Source organism: Rutilus rutilus (assembly GCF_951802725.1).
Source record: "Rutilus rutilus genome assembly, chromosome: 16".
NCBI lineage: Eukaryota > Metazoa > Chordata > Actinopteri > Cypriniformes > Leuciscidae > Rutilus > Rutilus rutilus.
The window spans coordinates 7,781,996-7,801,732 of record NC_140224.1 but is presented as its reverse complement, the minus strand read 5'-3'; the positions used below and the strand labels follow the sequence as shown (position 1 = coordinate 7,801,732).

The 19,737-nt window shown below is 41.7% G+C and overlaps 1 protein-coding gene across 8 annotated transcripts in view; it reads left to right on the top strand.

Moving 5' to 3' along the window:
- jmjd1cb (jumonji domain containing 1Cb) overlaps window positions 1-19,737 on the top strand; it is a 137,978-nt gene that overhangs the window by 112,740 nt on the left and 5,501 nt on the right. For all 8 annotated transcript variants that reach the window (XM_084434496.1, XM_084434497.1, XM_084434495.1 and 5 more), the window contains 13 exons: window positions 242-506; window positions 1,305-2,965; window positions 6,218-6,390; window positions 6,871-9,032; window positions 10,545-10,746; window positions 11,451-11,665; window positions 11,863-12,015; window positions 13,065-13,154; window positions 13,270-13,397; window positions 15,088-15,301; window positions 16,120-16,319; window positions 16,587-16,865; window positions 19,510-19,678. In XM_084434496.1, coding sequence (XP_084290622.1) covers window positions 242-506; window positions 1,305-2,965; window positions 6,218-6,390; window positions 6,871-9,032; window positions 10,545-10,746; window positions 11,451-11,665; window positions 11,863-12,015; window positions 13,065-13,154; window positions 13,270-13,397; window positions 15,088-15,301; window positions 16,120-16,319; window positions 16,587-16,865; window positions 19,510-19,678 — 5,911 coding nt within the window. The remainder of the gene's footprint in view (window positions 1-241; window positions 507-1,304; window positions 2,966-6,217; window positions 6,391-6,870; window positions 9,033-10,544; window positions 10,747-11,450; window positions 11,666-11,862; window positions 12,016-13,064; window positions 13,155-13,269; window positions 13,398-15,087; window positions 15,302-16,119; window positions 16,320-16,586; window positions 16,866-19,509; window positions 19,679-19,737) is intronic.

The following is a 19,737-nucleotide window of genomic DNA, read 5'->3' as shown; positions in this document are numbered from 1 at the left end:
TTTTTTGAGATATAGGTTTGGAAAGCATTTTTAAGAGCCATAGGAACTCTTCTTTTAAGCATAGCTCTGTGCCCACATTTTTTACAGATGTGTGTAGTGCAGTCGTTGCTGGCAAGGAAGTGTTTTTCATATTGGTGGTTTTTAACTTTTAAAAATTCTCTCTCACTCTCTATAACCTAAATCCATTACAAGTCCTCTCATGCTTGTGTTTGCTGTTTGTGCTCTTTTTGTGTTTTTCCAGGGTCATTACACACGTGCCCAGGCCAACAGCCCCAGACCTGTAATGAATTCCTCTGGCTCCACCCCCAAACAGGCCTCTCAGGCCCAGCAGCAGCAGCAACAATCCCAGCATGTGCAGCAGCAGGGATCCCAGCTACACCAGCAGCAGCAGCAGTCCTCACCAGGTCAACAACGCGGCCCACGATCTTCACGTCGGAAAGGTTCCGACAGCAGCGTTCCAGATGAAGAGAAGATCAAAGATGAAAAATCGGACAGTGGAGGAAAAGGTAAATGTGTGTTTCTTATACATAAAGGTGACAGGTACGTCTGTATATTATAAAAAAAAAAAAAAAAAGAAACAAAGTTGCTTCTGTCTTCCCTTACCTGTCTTTCATGTCTTGCTCTAAACATGGTGAATGCAGAGGATTTTTGTATTACTAGTGTGAAATGTTTTCATAAATTATGCTTAAAGGACTATAGGTCTATGACTGAATTGCTTTGATTCAGTTTTGTTAGGATTTTGATGAGAAACGAAACAGCAATTGGAGCTCTTCACTCATAGGAATTAAAACTAAATCAATCTCTGGATTGATTGGATTTTCCTCTATTATGGCTTTCATGTTATGCAAAGGCCTTTTATATTTGGCTCGGTCTAGTGCTTTATGTTTAAGTTGACGAAACCTTCTACTGGATAGGTTCAGTGTTAGCTTCTTGGCCGGATGGCCACCTGGTAAAAGATCATTTAGATCCTTCCATCATAATTCCTGCAGTACAGTGTTTGGCAGGGTGCTGGGTCTGTGAGAGATGAGGTGAGTGCAGCCACCGCAGTGAAATGGACATTTTAAGTGTGCATAAATTCTACCGGAGTCCCATACATCACACTTCTAATGCAGCACTTAAGATTCAATCAGCCTTTAACCTAAGTACAAAATGACATCATCCTTATCCATTCTTGATGAATCAATTGGATCGAGTTTCTTATGCTCTCAGCTTGCATTTAATTATTTGCTGGTGGCACGTTTTGTGTCAAAGTTCTTGTTTGTGTTGAAAATTCTTCCTGACAGAGTGGGTCTCTTTTTTTCTAGATCCTTCTAAAAACAAAAGCAAGCAGACAAACAAGAGGAGGAAAGCAGATGAAGAAGACAAGAAGGGTAGTCTCAAGCGGCTCAAAACAGAAGCGTCTGACCTCTCTGAGAGCAGCGACTCTGAGAACTCTAACAAGCAGAGCGTAGACTCTTCATCAGAGCACTGTTCAGAGAATGAGCTCAAATGCAAGAGCACTTCAAAAGTTCCTGAGGAGGAGGAGGAGAAGTCCCAGGGATCCAAACCCGTGGACGAGTTGAGTGTAATCAACAGGCTGTCTCCCTGGGATGAAATGCAGGATAAAAGTGTCAAGCCGGTGGCCGTGGAGGTAACTCAGCTGGCAGACAGTGAACGGTCTGGAGAAAAGAGATCTCAACTGCCTCCTCCAGCCTCCTGTACACAGAACCAAGCCTCTGTACCGGCAGAGGTACAAAGCTGCATTGTCGAGATGAAAAGCACTGTGAAAACCCTCCCTAAGGACCTTTACTGCACAGGGACACCTCGGATGCCCAAGTGCGTGATTGATATCACAGAGGATGCAAACACGCAGCCCAGTTCCAGAGAGAACTCTGAGGCTGTATCGGCCTTGTTGGCATCACAGAAGTGTGATGCCTACATCCCCGAATCGAGACATTTGGTGCTAAACGCCTCCCACTCAGAGTGCAGGAGGCCGGATGGCGAGCAGCCGCAGAACGCTCGCAGCATAGGCAGTAAAATCGAATTCGCCCACTCTGAGGTCATAAGGCCGGTGACATCAGTGAGTGAGTCAGCAGCCCTGGGCGAGAGAGGGAAGCTCCAGCAGCAGTATACATCTATGGTCATTAAAAATGCCTCTCTAACCGAGGACATCAGGAAAACCCATAAACTCAGTCCTTCTCCTGAATCGCCCAAACCTAAGTCCAACTCGTCCCCTGACATCCTCAAGCCCAAGTGCAATCCTTCACCTGACATCATAAAGTCAAAAACTCACAGCATTCATGAATCCTCCAAGCCCAAACCAAATACATCTCCTGAAGTATCCAAACATAAACCTCGCCACCCTGAAAACCTACCTACAATAGGCCGTTTGGCACTCAAACCTGATCCAGATGTACCCCGCTCCAGTTTTAAGCCTGTGCTAGCCCGTGGGGCACTCTGCGAATCCACAAAAAGCCCTCTTGTTGTCGACAAAAATGAGCATTTTACGGTGTACCGGGACCCTGCGTTGGTGCGTCCTGAATCGGACGGCAACCACGTGGCGTACCTGCACCCACACCTGCATTCACTACATGGTTCTTCTCACACCACGTGTCTCACACCCAGCTCACACCACCCGTCCCACCTCCTCCCTTCTCCCCCCATGAGCCACTCGGTGCACCACCCACACCTGCTGTCCTCCGTACTGCCCACAATTTCACCATCCTCTCTCCTGGGCAGCCATTCCCGGCTGGATTCCACAGGACTCGGGCACCTGGCCTTGGCCCACCACCATTCCCACCAGCAGCAGCAGTTCATCCAGCAGCAACAAGGGTTGCTGGCCCAGACACATGGAGGTGCCTCATATAACCAGCTTGGCCTCTATCCAATCATCTGGCAGTACCCTAACGGTACCCACTCCTACCAATCTGGGTACAAGTGGGTACATCCCGAGAATGCTGTCAATTCAGACTCCAGCCTACGGAGGGTAAGTGTGTGCGCCTGTCTGTTTACTAGCCCTGGCCTTTATAATTTATGTAGACCGTATTGCAGCAACTTGCATTGTGAATTAAAATGCACAACGTGTGACTGAGGTTGTTGTAAGGAGATCCTTTAGAGGATGGACAAATACTATCTCTTTCTCTTGCTGCTGTCAGGGATTGTTTGTTTTGAACTCAGCCTGAAACAAGCTATCCTAAAGCAATTAAAGGGATACTTAAGGATTTAGCATTAAGCTTTGTATTAGTAGAAAACCTGTAGTATTTTCGAATTACCGTGCTTTCCACCCCCCCGAGACGAGAGATTTATGTATTTTTTGTCTGGAAAAAAAATCCTCAGATGATGCAAAATGACGATTTTTGCGTCATCTGAGGATTTTTTTCCAGACAAAAAATACATATAAATCTCTCGTCTCGGGGGGGTGGAAAGCACGGTAATTCGAAAATACTACAGGTTTTCTACTAATACAAAGCTTAATGCTAAATCCTGAAGTATCCCTTTAATTGCTTTAGGATAGCTTGTAGGATTTTTTGGCCAGAGGCTAAAGACTACAGCCAGTAGTAGGGGTGCCCGTCCTGCATGTTTTCAACCCGCCCATAGAGGGTGGGATCTCACTCACAGAATGTACACATAGTGTCAGCCATCTTTTTTTGGAAGCTGAACTAGCAGGCTCTTGTTCTGTGGAGAAAGCTGAGTAGTTGGAGAAAGCTGAGTAGTAGGGGTTACCATCCTCTTTTTCCCGGACATGTCCGGCCGTCGAGATCATCCAAAATGTCCAGGATTCGGCTTTTGCTTTCTGCAGTCGCCATTCATTGTTTACATGCACACCTTTTGTTTCAGTCTAACTGAATTCATTCCGATTGGTGAATCTGAATGTAGTGTTTACATGAACGCTAAACAAGTGACCGGTTGATGTGCGTTTTAACATTTCTAAGAAAATTCCTGCTCCTCTGTGAGAGATACGAGACCGGTGCGTCTCACAGGTGTCGCTCAGTAGGCTAATCACGCCACCGGCCTCGCACCGTTCTCCCACGGCCCTCAGTCTCGTCCTGCTCACCACAGTAAACATAATGAATGGCGACTGTAGAATGCAAAAGCCGAATCCCGGACATTTTGGGCGATCTCAAAATCCCAGGCAGACTCGTCACGGAGACTCACTAGTAGCCTAGTCTTGTTGTTTAACTGCGCGCTCTTACCGGTAGGCGTGGCTTGGGAGTGGCCTCGTAGAGCAGCGAAGCAAGTGCATTCTGGGAGTTGTTGTCTTTCATCCACATAAGCCAAAAATACATTTTCTGGCTTTTCACAGTCTAGAAAGCTCCAAATTCAAAAATTATTTCACATTTCACAAATGACCCATTTTAAATACACATTCATCTTTCCAGAGGTGAAGTATCCCTTTAAGCTTAATGTGTGTGAGCATGTGCTTGGATGTGCTGTATCATGTCTGGACACATTTCCTAGCGATTAGAGATACACGTTCATGATAATTCAGTCAAACTTAAAACTTATTTAAAGGGTTAGTTCACCCAGAAATGAAAATTCTGTCATTAATTGCTCACCCTCATGTCGTTCCAAACCCGTAATATCTTTGGTCATCTTCAAACTCAAATTAAGATATTTTTTATGAAATCCGAGAGCTTTCTGACCTCCCCTATTGACAGCAACATCATTACCAATTTCAAGGCCCAGAAAGGTAGTGAGGACATCGTTAAAATAGTCCATGTGACTACAGTGGTTCAACCTTAATGTTATACAGCGATGAGAATACTTTTTGTGCACAAAAAAAAAAAAGATTTATTATTTATTCAACAATTTCATCTCTTCCTCGTCACTGTTCACGTGAGCTCCACGACGCATACATGTGGTGCTGACGCAGGATCCGGCCGATACTGAGCCGCTGTTCTGACGTAGAACCCGGAAGCGCCGCGCTGTGTTTACAACGTGAAACTCATCAGAGACTGTCAGGGAAGAGAAGAAACTGTTGAATAAAGTTTGGGAGGGTTTGTGCACAAAAAGTATTATTGTCACTTCAAAACATTAAGGTTAAACACCTGTAGTCACATGGACTATTTTAACTATGTCTTTACTACCTTTCTAGGCCTTGAAAGTGGTGATTACGTTGCAGTCTATGGGGGGTATATCTTAATTTGTGTTCCGAAGATGAACGGTCTTACAGGTTTGAAACAACATGAGGGTGAGTAATTAATGACATACATTTTATTTTTGGATGAACTAACCCTTTAAGGAACATTCTGGGTCAAATACAAGTTTAGTTCTGTTAACAGCTTCAATAGCGATGTTTCCATCCACCTAGTTTTATGCGCATTTTGGGATATCAAATAATAAAACGTTGGATGGAAGCACCAAGATGCACATAAATTAAAAAAATTTGCATAAAAACTTGTGTGCTCAATTGAGTCGGATACATTTTTTATCCGATAAGAAAACATGCACATAAACTATGATGGAAACACTTTAACTGAATAAATTCATTGATGCGCATCAAAAAAGACATGTGACACTGCGCCGGGACGGCATAACTGGACAAACCAGCGGATTTCGTTGCACAGCATTTGAAATGCTGTTTTGGTCATTCTCAAAGGAAAGTCTGTCATCAAAAAGTGGTTAATCTTTCTGTCATCACCGCTTTCTGTCATCAAAGTGGTATAATTGCCTCCCAGAACTGTCTTACAATACTACGTAGGATAATGTGACGTGGTTTATTGCGTTTCGTCTGTGTGCTCTGAGGCGCAAGTAATTTTTATATATGAAAATTAGTATATACAATGCCTTTTCTTACTGCAGTAACTTCCATTTTTCTTATATCTTTCTGGTTTTAAGCACCTGTTTATCAGGAAGTGACGATTTTGTTCTCTTCAGCTCATTGGATGGAAACGCTACTCTATCTCCCATTTTTCCCATAAGTTAAATTTGCAACTATGCATGGAAACATAGCAAATGGCATGAAGGGTGTTTTACCACAGAAAATAATACAATAGTTTCCCTATAGACTTTTTTCCATTTCTGTCAACCCAGAATATTCCAAGATAATGTAACTCAACTGTAATTACTTTGTTTCATTTTGCTCATTATAAGCATGTGTGAGAGAAATCACAGAATATCACAGAATAAGAGACAGTCATTCTTATGCACAATTTGTGTGCTCTGACTTCTGTCAGAGAAGTGTATGTTGCCTTGAGTGCATTATGACCTTCTAAGTGTGTGTGTTTGTGTGTTGCAGAACACTCCCAGCCCCTGGCTGCACCCGCCCACCCCTGTAACCTCAGCAGACAGCATGGGGATTTTGAGCCATGTCCCGGGCAGACCAGCCAGTGCAGAGCCTCATAGACCCATCAAGATCAGCTCACACTCCAGCCCGCCACTCTCCAAAACCCCCGGAGAACTCCACAAAGAGTGAGCACGCATACACTTGTGTCTCTCTCTGTCTGTCATTAACACACACGGTTAATCCATTCCCACAGTCCTGCAGTGCCTGGAACTACGGCTAACTGTTAAATACCTTGTGACCAGAGGTGGAACAAATGCCATGTGATAGGAGCACTGTACGCTCATTCAGTGACTGTGCGCATAATTAAACTATTCTATTATAGCCTGCTGAATGTCTGTACTCATTTGAACCACCCCCATTGCAGTTACCTAATATCTGAGAAGGAACATACTTTAGCACCTACCCTAGAATAAATATTAGTCCAGCATCACTATTGCACAAATCCTTCACGTATTAAAATATTCAGTGTGTTTGATAATTTCAGATATGCAGATATATCAGGTTTTTTTGTTTGTTTTTTTTTTACTAATGTTTTCTATCATTCTATTTTTTTTCGGTGTTGACGGTTTTACGTTTTTTTTTTTTTTTTTGTATTGCTTCTTCAGGGATCCGGACAAGAATGTGTTTGTAGACCCTCTGCGTGGCCTGTCCAGTATCCACCTTAAGCAAGAGCCGGACCGCAGCCGGACACCTAACAACAAGGAGCTACACCGCCTCTACATGGAGTCACCCCACAGCAAGCAGCAACTACCACCACGCATGCCTCAGGATGGGCCCGACCGCACCAGCAAATATAAAGAAGAGAACCGCCGCATCCTTCTGGAGAGCATTGAAATGGCCCCCTTCACAGCCAAGATTCGCGCCGGAGAGACAGAGCATGAGCCCTACTCCCGCATTTCCTCCCAGCCCAAAAGCCATGAGAAAGAGGTGGAGCACTCTGTGGCTGATCTGTACAAGTACAAACACTCTATATCCCAGTCCCTCCCGCAAACCAACTACTTCACCACGCTGTCAAACAGTGTTGTAAACGAGCCACCACGACTTTTCCAATCCAAAGATCTCAATCCGTACTTCGACAAGGCACCCGCAGCCTCTAGCCCCTTGTCTTTGAGCTCGTATAACTCTAGCCACACCAAGTCTTTGTCCAAGCCTCCCCCTCTCATTAAGCACCAGCCAGAGGGAGAGGGACTGGTGGGCAAGATCACCGAACAGCTCAGTCAACAAGCACCCATACACTCACTCAGTACCTCAGTGGTGACACTCAGTGAACGCTGCAGCCCAGCCATCTCTCCCTCAAGTCAGCCCAAGGGCATGCCAGCCTTGCGTAGAGCACCAGTCTTTCGCCCGCCCACCCAGCAAGCGCTTGACCGCAAGGAGGGGGCCTACGGTCGCCTTTCTCCACCCACACTCACCCCCATCCAGCCTGTTAGCTCGGCGGGAAAGGTGTCAGAACAGCAGAAACCACCCACCCTGCTCCCAGAGCTCAGGGACGAAAAAAGCGGAGCCGAGCCGGGCTCGGCCGAATCCTGGCAGGCTAGCGGGGAAGCAAAGAGCCACGAGAAAGTGGCCTGGCATTCAGAGAATAGCCAAGGGAAGCCGCAGGCAGCCATGGCATCTGTTATTGTCCGCCCTTCTACTTGCATAAAATATGACGGTTCTCTAGGTCCCAAGATTGCCTCCAAAGAGCAACTTGGTGGCAGATTGTTTGCTGGCCGCACTCAGTCAGACTGCCTGAAAGTGGCCGAGAGCAGGGAATCTGGGAGAGTCATCCTACCAAACACAAATTTGGAGGATCCCAGTGATCAGTACAACAAAAACTTGATTAGAGCATCACCAGGTGTCATTCCCAGCTCAGTAGCAGTTGTGGCCAATTCTGTGTGCAACACTAGGACTAATGAAGCCATTTCTACTGCCAGCAGCACGTTTAGCACGCAGAGCTACAATGGAGCAGATCTGTCGTACTCCATCTCTGGCACTAGTGGTAGTTCCAGACTGGAAAGCACTGCTTCAAAAATCCGCCCTCCCACTGTTGTTGAGTCACAGGAGGGAGGTTCGAGAACCACCTCCCCTAGTTCGCTGCCTCAGGCCGGCTCTGCTGGCTCCACACAGGCCTACTCAAGGAACTATATTCACCTGAAGAAGGCCAAAGCGGCTCTGGCTGCGGCACAGTCTCGTGGTTCCAGCAGCGCCTCTGAGAGCGAGAGCAGTAGTGTCAGATCCTCTCAGGACTCGCCCACCATTGCCCAGGATAATTCCATGCCCAGCAATCCTCCCAGCAAAGCCAGCCCATTGCCCAACGGTCAGCCAGCACAGGTGTGCCAGTCTAACTACCACAAGCTCAAGAAAGCCTGGCTCACACGACACTCGGAAGAGGACAAAAACACAAACAAATCTGAAAAAGGCGGGAATCCCATATCTGAGCTAATTAAGCCATGCTCCGTCAACCTGATTGCCCCTGCTTCTAGTGATGTGGATCTAGGCAAGGACAGCAAAGTACAAGAGGACAAGCTGTCTCAGGAGGACAGAAAGACACGGCGTACCCTCAAGCGTTCCTACGAATCGGGCTCAGAGAGCGGCGATGACTCAGACTCTAGTGAGAGCAAGCTGGAACAAAGGACTAAACGGCAACCCAAGCCCACTTACAAAAAGAAGCAGAATGACCTGCAGAAAAGGAAGGGAGACAATGAAAAGGAGGAGGATGAGGTGAAGCCAAATGGTATTTTCCGGAGTGCCAAGGAAAAAACCAAGCTCAAGCTGGCCAGTACTAGTAAGTGCACCTTAGTCCACATCACAGTTTGAACATGCGTGTTTAGTACACTGCAAAATCATTTAGCTTGCCCGGTCTCCCAAAGGGTCTTAGTACATTTTTAAGGAAATTTTAGTTTCTATGGCACATTTGATATTAGATAAAGTGAATATGTTAGTACATGTTCCAAGTGTTATTTTATTGAAATTATTCCCAGAATAAAGGCTTTAAAATGTAGTAACTTTGAACTACACTCACCAGTGAACCAACATTTTTTTGGATATGTTACCTAGGCTAGAAATTATTTTAACCAATACCTAAATAACAGTTTAGACATTTTAAGCTGTTTTTGTACTGTGGGCAATGCAGCTTTTATAACGTTTTGGCAATCATTTTTAGTAGTTAATATTTAATAGTACATAGCAATTCAATGCTGATTAAATGACAATTCAATCCAGCTTTTATTACATTTTGGTAATAATTTTCAGTATTTAATTGTAAATAGCAATTCAATGCTGATTAATATGAATGTAATAAAGGTCACATCGATAATAGTAAATAATGATAGTTTAGAAACAGACTCAGTAAAGAAGAACCTCAAAATGTTAAATATTTAATTAATCTTAAACGGTAACGCACACAGCGTAGAGGAGAATGACAGCGCTACTAACTTTGAATATTGAGAATTTTGGCATAAACATGTAAATTGCAAACCTACAGTAAAATGATTGACAAAGAAAAAATTACAATAGTGATTAAAATATTTAATTCAAACTAATAAAGGTTTGTACTGGTCTTATTCATCAGGCCTCACACACAATGAAAACTTCTTGTTCCTTTTGAGTTTGGAAAATTTGTTACACAGTAATCATCAGAATATCTCTTCTTCTGTCACTGAAAATGTACAGTTTTAAAAAATAAACTTCTTACGAACACTCATTTTAAGTAGCGTTAGGTGCCTATAGCACATTGAAAATGTACTTGACTGGTAATAAATAAGTTGTACTATTTAAAAAATCATGTTTTATTGAATTTTTTTCCCACTCATATACATGTATATCCCACAATATGGAAGTAAAATGGATTGTGAATGCCGTTGTGAATGTTTCATGTTAACTGTGTGTGAGAAAGAGAGCAAGGTGTGTTTGGTGAACATCTGGATGGCAGCTGTGCAAATAGCTTTTCCTAGAATGCTCACGTTTATGTGGAAAACATCTCCAAGAGCACTTGGGGTTTTATTAGCGCTTTCTGATGATTACTGTGAGCAAAATGGAGCCTCTTTGTAACTGCATTGCTTCTAAAGCTGTAGGTCACTGTAACGGTACAGCAGGTCACAAATGTCAGTTACGCTTGCTTGTGGTTACAACTAAAACATTAACTCTTCAAACCCTGCACACTCACCATCCCCACCTAGTGATAGACTGATACAGTATATCCCGGCCACGCTAATTATTGAGTAATAAATGTTTTTATGCAATACATTGTTTAATGGATAACGTAATGGAATCTATGATATGCAATCTGTGGAAATAGATGGCATTCCCCGATCAGTACTGAAGGACTGGAGGAAAGTAAAGAAGCTAAAACAGACGGGTGAGTCCTTCCTGCAGGATGACTCGTGCTCTGAAATCGGACCCAACTTACAGAAGTGCAGGGAGTGCCGCTCCATCCGCACCAAGAAAGGGGAAGAGTCTGCCCACTCACCTGTCTTCTGCCGCTTCTACCACTTCCGCCGGTGAGTATAAAGTGAGGAGCTACATACCATATTTGCTGTGCACCCAACAGGCTACATGGTAAATAGGAAGGGGTGGTGCTCCCGCACAAATATTCAAAAACTGTAGTGCAGTAGAAATAGACAATATAAAGCCAATACAAAATAGAGAACATGCCAAGAAAAACAGAAGATGGTTGTTTCTAGGTTTTAGAAATGATGAAATAGCTTTTTGCAGAATGTGAATTACATGGTCTTAAAATAATGAAATCTCTACTTGTCTGACAATAAGCAAACATCATTTCCTTGAGCATGAGTCATTTGAATTGAAACTTGTTAAACTGTAGCTATCCCACAATTAATTGTGTTTAAAATATTTATTTAAGTTATTGAGTCCCATCTGTGGGCACAAAGTAAATATAGATCTGTGTTTTCAGTGGCAAAGATTGGGACATGGATTCTAACTATTTTTGACATGTATAAAAATACTTACCGTTGCTAGGCTCCTTGATGGTTGTTTTTAATTATTCTTTCCATTTAAAATAGGCCAGGCTCATCTTGGTTGTTCTGTGAAACGAGTCTAATGTTATCTCACAGAATGCACTAGTATTAAGTACTTGTGCTTTTCAACCGTCTCTTGTGTCAACGTTTTTCTCATTTTGTTGTTATAGAATTGCTCTTAGGAAAGGAAATAAACTCTAATTGTACATTCTCCTCCTCATTTCCAGCCTCTCGTACAGTAAGAACGGAGTGATCCGGATTGATGGCTTCTCCTCTCCTGATCAATATGATGAAGAGGCACTCAGTCTCTGGGCTCCTGATGGTTATGAAGAAAACAACCTGGACCTGGAGACCTCTAAATACATCCTCAGCTACATTGGAGACAAATTCTGTCAGCTGGTTTTAACTGAGAATACCGCAACTACATGGATAAAGAAAGATGGTGCGTTATACTGCCCAATAGAGCCTTTCCTATTTATTTAACAGTATTAAAACATACATGACCTCCTAAAACATTGTTATCAGTACACCATTATATTTACAGCAGACTGTAAGTCAAAAGTGAGAAAGGAAAAAGAAATAGTGGGTGAGCTCTGTGAATGTCCGTTTCATCCTTCCCCTGTTTGCTTTGCTCTGCAGCCAAGATCGCCTGGAAAAGAGCGGTGCGCGGAGTGAGAGAGAGCTGCGACGCATGTGAAGCCACATTGTTTAACATTCACTGGGTCTGCCAAAAATGTGGATTTGTGGTGTGTTTGGACTGTTACAAAGCCAAGGAGAGAAAGAGCTCCAAAGGTCAGTCGTCATTTTCATATTCACCTTTGAACACTGACTGTGCTTGTACTCTCCTGCTGTTGATATGCAGTAGGCTCAAAAACCCTAACTGGACTGGAAAAATGCCCAGATATTTAAAATGCGGGTGCAAAAAAAGTCTAGTTAATTCTTCTGCTTTATTTATTTTTATTTACTGTTTTTTTTTTTACAGTAGTGACCAGTAGCTATCAGATTTCCGTGTGAGTGTTGTTAAATGTGAAGCTATTATGCCAATATATAAAAGCTTTTTTTAATTTTATTTTTTATATAATTTAAATGTGATGGAAAAACAAAACACTAAACTTGGTTATGGTATTTACAATTATTTAGTAAAAAAGGCAAACTACAGCTACAGGTTTTATTTTACCATGCAAAAAAAAAAATGCATTAAAAAAAAAAGCTCACAGGAAAAAGCATACATTGACTATAACATAATCAGTTATTAATTTTTCATTGTCTCTCTCTTGCTTTTTTTTTTAATGATTTGATGAAAGACAAAACTGTTCAGTTTTTTATATAAAAGTAAACAAAATAAGCTTAAAATACAATTAATAAAGACATGTCATAAAAGGTATAACTTGTGACTGCTGGTGTGTAGTTTTCGCTATGGTTTGAATGGCAGCACTTGTGTGTGTTTGTGTGCTGTACACAAACACATTGTACACAGACACATTGGCAGTTGTTCTATGACTGTCTAGCTCGGCTGTCTCAGGGGGTTGAGATGTGCCTCTATCTCTTCCTCGTCTTTGTTCGCCTCATTTAAGTCCCCCATTCCTGCTGCAGATCTTCCTGTCTTCTCCAGGCTTGAATTCTGCCGCAGGGCATAAAAAAACCCCTCCAGCTCTAGAGGTGTCATTTCTGCCGAATCACATCTGTGCATCTTTTCCTAAAAGGCTCAGAGCTCCTTTATTTACTTTGAAGCATAAACACCACGGCTCCTCTATGGGAAAATGGGCCAGTGACAGCGCCCTTCTCTGTGCATGTTGTTGCTCTCAGTCTCTGTGAGTAATCCACCTTTTCTTATTCCGCAGATAAAGAGCTGTACACCTGGTTGAAGTGTGTCAAGGGACAGCCTCATGATCACAAGCACCTGATGCCAACACAGATCATTCCAGGAACTGGTACGGAAAGAGATGCTTTCACTCTCGTGTGATCCCAGATTGCTTGTAGTTAAGCCTTTGGCTGGAACTAGAGAAAGTGTGCTTCTTTGACTTATTTGTTTTGTATGTGTTTTAGTTCTAACGGACTTGGTGAACGCTATGCACATGCTCAGGGAGAAGTACAGCATTAAATCACACTGCTCGTGTGCTGTGAAGCAAAACACCCTCTTCAACAAACTGCCATCCACCAATGGTGTCTCCCAGGTATGTGTGTCAATGGACAGACCATAGTCAGGGTTGATGTCATTTTGTAATTTTACACGAATGCAAACGGAGCTGTGAGGGATGTTTGGTTGTGGTACTGGATGTTGAGAATCTGATATCAGTGCACTTCAAAAATGATTTTCCTACTTAGTATTTTTGTCTTTATTTCCAATACAAATATCTAAACATTCATAAGGTAAGACGCTACAGGCATAGTACTGGTCAGGTTTGAGATTTTGGGTTATTTGGCTTTTCATAATGTTGTTTCAGACTAATGGAAAGAAAATATCCAACATAATCTTTTAAGGGTTTATTTTGTTGTACTTTATCTATTTGCATCTGTAGATTTCAATTACAATACATAATTTCTCAAAATGATTTTTTTTTCTCCTGCACTGAGCCAGAAATCTCCGCTTCAGTTACACCTCACATTACAGTTTTATTCCTACCAATATTTTAAAGGTTTTTACATAGGTGTTTGTTTATATATCATTTGGCTGATTTTAGACAACATATTATTTCTAAAAACATGGTGATTTTTTTTGTTTTCTGGCTGTTGACAGTATTTTCTGAATATGTATGGAGTGATAAAAAAAAGAGAATTCCAGAATCCCTTCCAGAATACATTTGACTGTAATATGTCAACAAAATGAAACTTTGAACCTGAAATTTCGAACCTGAATCCAGTGTTCCAGATTTATTTTTGGGAAATATGCAAATTAGTGTGTAGTTATTTATTTAATGTCATTTGCATATTTAAACATAATATTTCAGAAAACTTGTAATACTTTTTTTTATAATCAACTGGGAAAGTATGATGATATCAATTAGTTTGCGATAAATCAAGACATTTACTTGAGAAGCAAAATTACATCTGCCAATGGGGTAATTCATAGGGAAAAGAAATTTCGTTTTTGAACACCATTGGCAGATATTTAACTCGCTTAATTTTTTTCAGAAAACAAGACTTAACGTGTTTTGCATTTCGTCTAAATATATTTTTATTTTAGAATTTACTGGACAAAGATAAAAAGCAGTGCAATCTTAAAAGAGCCAAATATTGACAAATGAATTGCTGCTTTCACTATTATAATCATTTAAATCTGTTCATTTCAAGGAATGGTATCGGACATACAAATGGAAATCTGCCTCAGCAATTTCTGTAAAATGATTCAGTCAAATGCCAAATCCAGTAATCACATGATAGGTTCATTCTGACCAGTGTGAGAAAAGTAATGGATACCATGTTACAACACTTTGGTTGTAAAGTTTGCTACTTCAGCAGTGACCTGGTGTGACTCAACTCAATTCTGTTCAATAGATTGCACTGTTGATTGTTCATCCAGTAAAACATTAATACATTTTGACAAAACGATCAGATGTGATTTAAGGCCATAAGACAGTACATCCCATTGAGCAAACCATACATCTATCCCTCTCAGCCACATTTCCGTTCACATGAAATGAAATTGGGCATCAAGCCTGGAGTACGCCTCATGAAAGTGCGTGCTCTCAGTGTAAACACAAACTCTCACACTCTCTCAATCACACACAGATTTTCACATTCTGTTCTGCGTTGGAATGTTGAATTCAGTCCTGGTTCATCTCTCAACCACTAAAAGTCCACAATATTTCCCCTCACTCCCCTCGAACTGCTGAGCTGTCTCTGACACACTCTTTCTTTTCACAGGTGTTACAGAACGTGCTCAATCACAGCAACAAAATCTCTCTGTGTAAGCCTGAGGGTGGCCAGCAGAACTCCTCTCTGAAGGTGGAGGCCAATGGAGGGAGCAGTCCCGTCAGCGACACCAGCACTGACAGCAAGTTCACCCCGCCCGAGTCCCAATCGCCTCTGCACTTCCTGGCCGATCTGGCAGAGCAGAAGTCCCGCGAAGAAAAGAAGGGTGGGTACAAAACAATAAAAGTACAATAAAAAAAAGGTACGATTGAAGTTATTGGTAGCCAGGTGCCGGAGGTCTGCCAGCTGCCCCGTGTTTTTCCTTTCTCTGCAAGCGTGTGCGTGCTTGACAGGCCGCCAACATTCCACAATCCTCACATTTAGTGGTGTACGTTACAGGCCTTCTCAGTTGTGAGCTCCCACAGTCTAAAGAGCTCACTTAACCACATGTTTATCCAGTTCTTCAGCTGCTCTCACATGCCGAACACGCTGCTCTCTCCAAATGAACTGCACTTAAAAGACCATCAGCCCTGTGGTCGTTGGCACACGTTCAGTTCAGTTTGTTGCCCAGTGCAGCATATAGAAGTTTCTTCATTTAGCAGCTGTGCTTAAGTGACATTTTTTGATAAGTCTACATTTTTTTTTGCGTTTTATGTCAGCTCTTAAAATATAGTCATATATTTTGCTTTGCTAGTTTTTTGAGCAGTATATTGTTCTCGGTACTTAAAAAAGAGCCTACCCTCAAGTCTGTGATATTCTCTGCTGTTCTCTAGATATGTCTCATATCTCTTTTCCACCAGCAGCATGATTTGAGGCATTTGATCTGGTAAATCTAATACAAAAGGTTATGGGTTTCGCTACTTACATTTCATTGCAGTAAAAAGTCCCACTAAATCAGTTTCCTTACAAAATATTTTAGAAATGTTTTGGTGAAATGTTTTACCAAAAGTCTTACTATTTCTTTTGCTTTTGACTTTCATATGATGTGAAAGAGATTGAAATCTGAGGTTTGAACAGTTGTACACCTGTGCTTCTCTCCTGCAGAAAATAAGGAGTCACTTGTTGGGAAGATAAAAGAGGAGAAGGATCAGTCAGATCCTTTGGAGTCTCTGCACAGTAAAGCATCATCCCTGGAGCAGGGATCAACCCTACGAGACCTCCTCACCACCACCGCAGGCAAGCTGCGCCTGGGCTCCACTGATGCTGGCATCGCATTCGCTCCTGTGTATTCCACTGCCTCGCAGGTCAGAAAAACAACATCTACTGATCACACTCAAACAGAGAGACTGTATTAGCATACAGAGATGGCAACATATACACACCCAATCAAAAGTATGCACATGCTTGACTTTAAAAAGCTTTTTATCTAAAGGTTTATGATTAAAATGAGCTTTTTAGTAATTATTAGACTTGGCGTTTCCATGCTTTTGACTAGTGGACAATATAAATATACAAAAACTAATGTTCATTGTCCTAAAATAGCTTATAGTTTCATTTGTTGTCTTCCACAGATTGTCAAGAGTGGTCGCAGCATGCCCAACATCCTGGATGACATCATCGCCTCTGTGGTGGAGAACAAGATCCCGGCGGGCCGTGGCACCAAGCTGAACCTGAAGCACGAGCCTCTGGAGGAGCCCAAAGCAGAGAAAAAGAAAGCAGTGGAAGAAACGCCCAAACTGTACACTGACATCTCTCACTGCTGGCTCTACGAACGCAGGCTGCTCTGGCTCAAAGACCACCGCAATAGCAACAACTGGAAACTTTTCAGGGAGTGCTGGAGACAAGGACAGGTCTGTGAAACAAACCCACAAAAATTCAAAATCTTACATTACGTTCTGTTCTGCTGGAGCGGTGGTTCTTTTGAAGCCAACAAATTGCCAAAACGGCAAACAAATCCCAATTCTCATGTAGTGTTTTGGGTCACTCCTCTTGAAGCTTTTCCACTGATATTCTTGCTGCCAGGATAATCCTAATAATTTTGTGAACCTCTCAGTGTTACAGATAATCATTATCCATCTATACTTGATTTTGTTTCCTTGATTTATATACATGGATTACCGTGTTCCAGTGAATTTCCATATTTTGTGTCCTGAGGACTATATGGAAAATGAACCAAGCATCAAATATAAATTGGCACTGGCGAGTATATGAAACTGTTAAGGTGCGGTCACATTAGCGAAATTTCAGTGACATTTGGCATGAAAAAAGCGTTGAGAGTGTATTAAGCACTGCTCACACAGAAGTCACTTTCAAACCAAGCAGCTTTCTGTTGGTCGGTGCGGTGAACTGTGTGGGGAATTCCTATTACAATGACTGGATTTCTGCCATGAATTTTCACAAATTTTCGCACCTTTTCTTGCCAGTTGGTTTGATTATCAAATCGCAGAAGCTGAAATTGAATTATATAAATATAGTCTTACACGCTATTTAGTGAAGCTATGACTTCGTTCTTTTACAAGCGAGCAGCTCGTGATCCAGTGTTTTTAGTGTCTCAGAGCAGCTGGTTTTGCTGCTCCACATAAACTTCATCTCTGCAAGTGCTGTGCATTTGAAAACGCAATACACGTATTCCAAAATTTGCAATGAGAAATCTGTTGTAGACAAGTTTTAAGGTCTCCCTGTCGAAATTTTCACCAAAATAAAAGTTCTGTGGTCTAACATTTGAAATCAAAGAAAGTACTTTTTGCTTTTGTTTGGAAAAATAATAATAATAATAATTATTATTATATTAAATATACAATAAGAAAAAATTAGCTCAGCAAAAGTTGTCTGGTTTGTCTTACTTTAGTCTGCGTTATATGTGCAGTGTGTGTCCAAAGAGACAGGCGGCATACATTAGAGACAATTTATTCAGTGTCTACTTCACAAAGGCAATTATAGACATTAAGTGCTTTGATGCTTTTATAAGATGTAATGCCTCTTCACATGTGCTGCTCTAAAGCAGAACATTTCAAGTGGGCATATAGGTACTTTACAATGAAATCTGTTTTTCTCTAATGGACAGAAGGATACAGAAGAGGTGTGAGGTTGAAATCTTGAGGCATACATCCTTTTTCTCTAGTCACACGCAAAAAGAGGTCTCTTGCTGCATCCCGAAATCAGCCTCTATACCCATTATTCCACTTTTTGCACCAAAAGGGCTGTGGATGCCATCTTATGGCGAGATTCAGTAATTAATTTGGCACAGCACTTACAGTGCATGGACATTAGCGTGCATTACATGTGCATTGGCCGTGCACTCATTATTGGGGTGCATTAAAGGATTGAATGAATGCACTCAATATTGCCCACTATGGCGTTGTACATCACTTCAAATTACTGTATAGTACACTAGATAAGGGTATAGAGGGAGATTTTGGACACAGCCTCTGTCTCTGCCGCTCTGGGTTTGAGCTGCACTTCCTTTTCCAAGATGACATTTATTGACTTCTGCTCAGTGGACCATGACTTTACAGCTCTGCAGGAAGTAAACTGACATTATGAAATGTTGGTCTCCCAACACATAGGCTTTCTTGGAAAACCTAGTAAGCTGCCTTTGTAGGCGGAATTTTTAAGGTTCTCAATGCAAAGGCTGTTTCAAAGGGTAGACATTATTATGTTTCTTTCTAAAATTTCTGAAATAGTCAGACAGTATCGCAAATATTCATGCCAGAGAAGGCAGTTCTAGAATAAATGGCACTGATCTCAGTAGACAAATCCAAGATAAGTGAAGACATGAAAAAAGTCAGTTTTATGTTACTGTAGATTCGTACGAGACTCTTTGTCTGTGTATATTTAGCCGCCTATGTAGTGCACGCATTTTTGAGGATGTGCACTACTTAGCCTTGCATGTGGATGTTTTTAGGCTGATCTGTTTTTAGAATTTTCAGGATTTTTGAGAAAAAACTAATAATATTAAATGCTTTTTTTAGTTTGCAGTCAGGCCAGCAGTTTCCGTTTTTACTTACTTTACCACAAATGACTGATACTTTTTTTATTTTAACCGTTATAACTTTTTTCTTCACAAAATATTTTTACAAAAAGAATATTTGGAAATAGAGAAAAAAAAATGAAAAGCTAGAAATAAAGCCGCTATAATGTACATTCATTTTTATAATGTAAATTCATATTTATGAAACACAAAGCTCGCCCAAAAGGGAAGGTGACTGATCCATCGACTCGCCCAAAACACTCACACTGGCCAGTGCGCCATCCTTATTATTGAGCTCCGCAATTTTGCAGATGCTTGTTTGGCACTCAGTTTATAATAAACTCACAGATTAAGGCTTTTCAATAAATGTAAATTGCAACTTTAGTCTTTGGAGTAATCCATCTTGCAATGTCCCTTTTTAACCAGACCTCATATTTTTTTCCACTGTTCAAAAAGTAAGTCTTGGTAGTGTTTGTGATCTCAGCTGTCATTAAAAGGCTATTTCCTGTGTGCTGTTTTTGCAGCCTGTGCTGGTCTCTGGGGTGCACAAGAAACTCAACGCCAGCTTGTGGAAGGCAGAATCCTTCAACCAAGAGTTTGCGGATCACCAGGGAGACCTCATGAACTGCAAGGATGGAGTAATGTCCAACTCAGGAGTCAAAGAGTTCTGGGACGGGTTTGAAGATCTCACGAGTGAGTGCCACCTGAAGTAGACAAAGAAGCATTTATCTAATTAATCGGTCTGTTTCTAT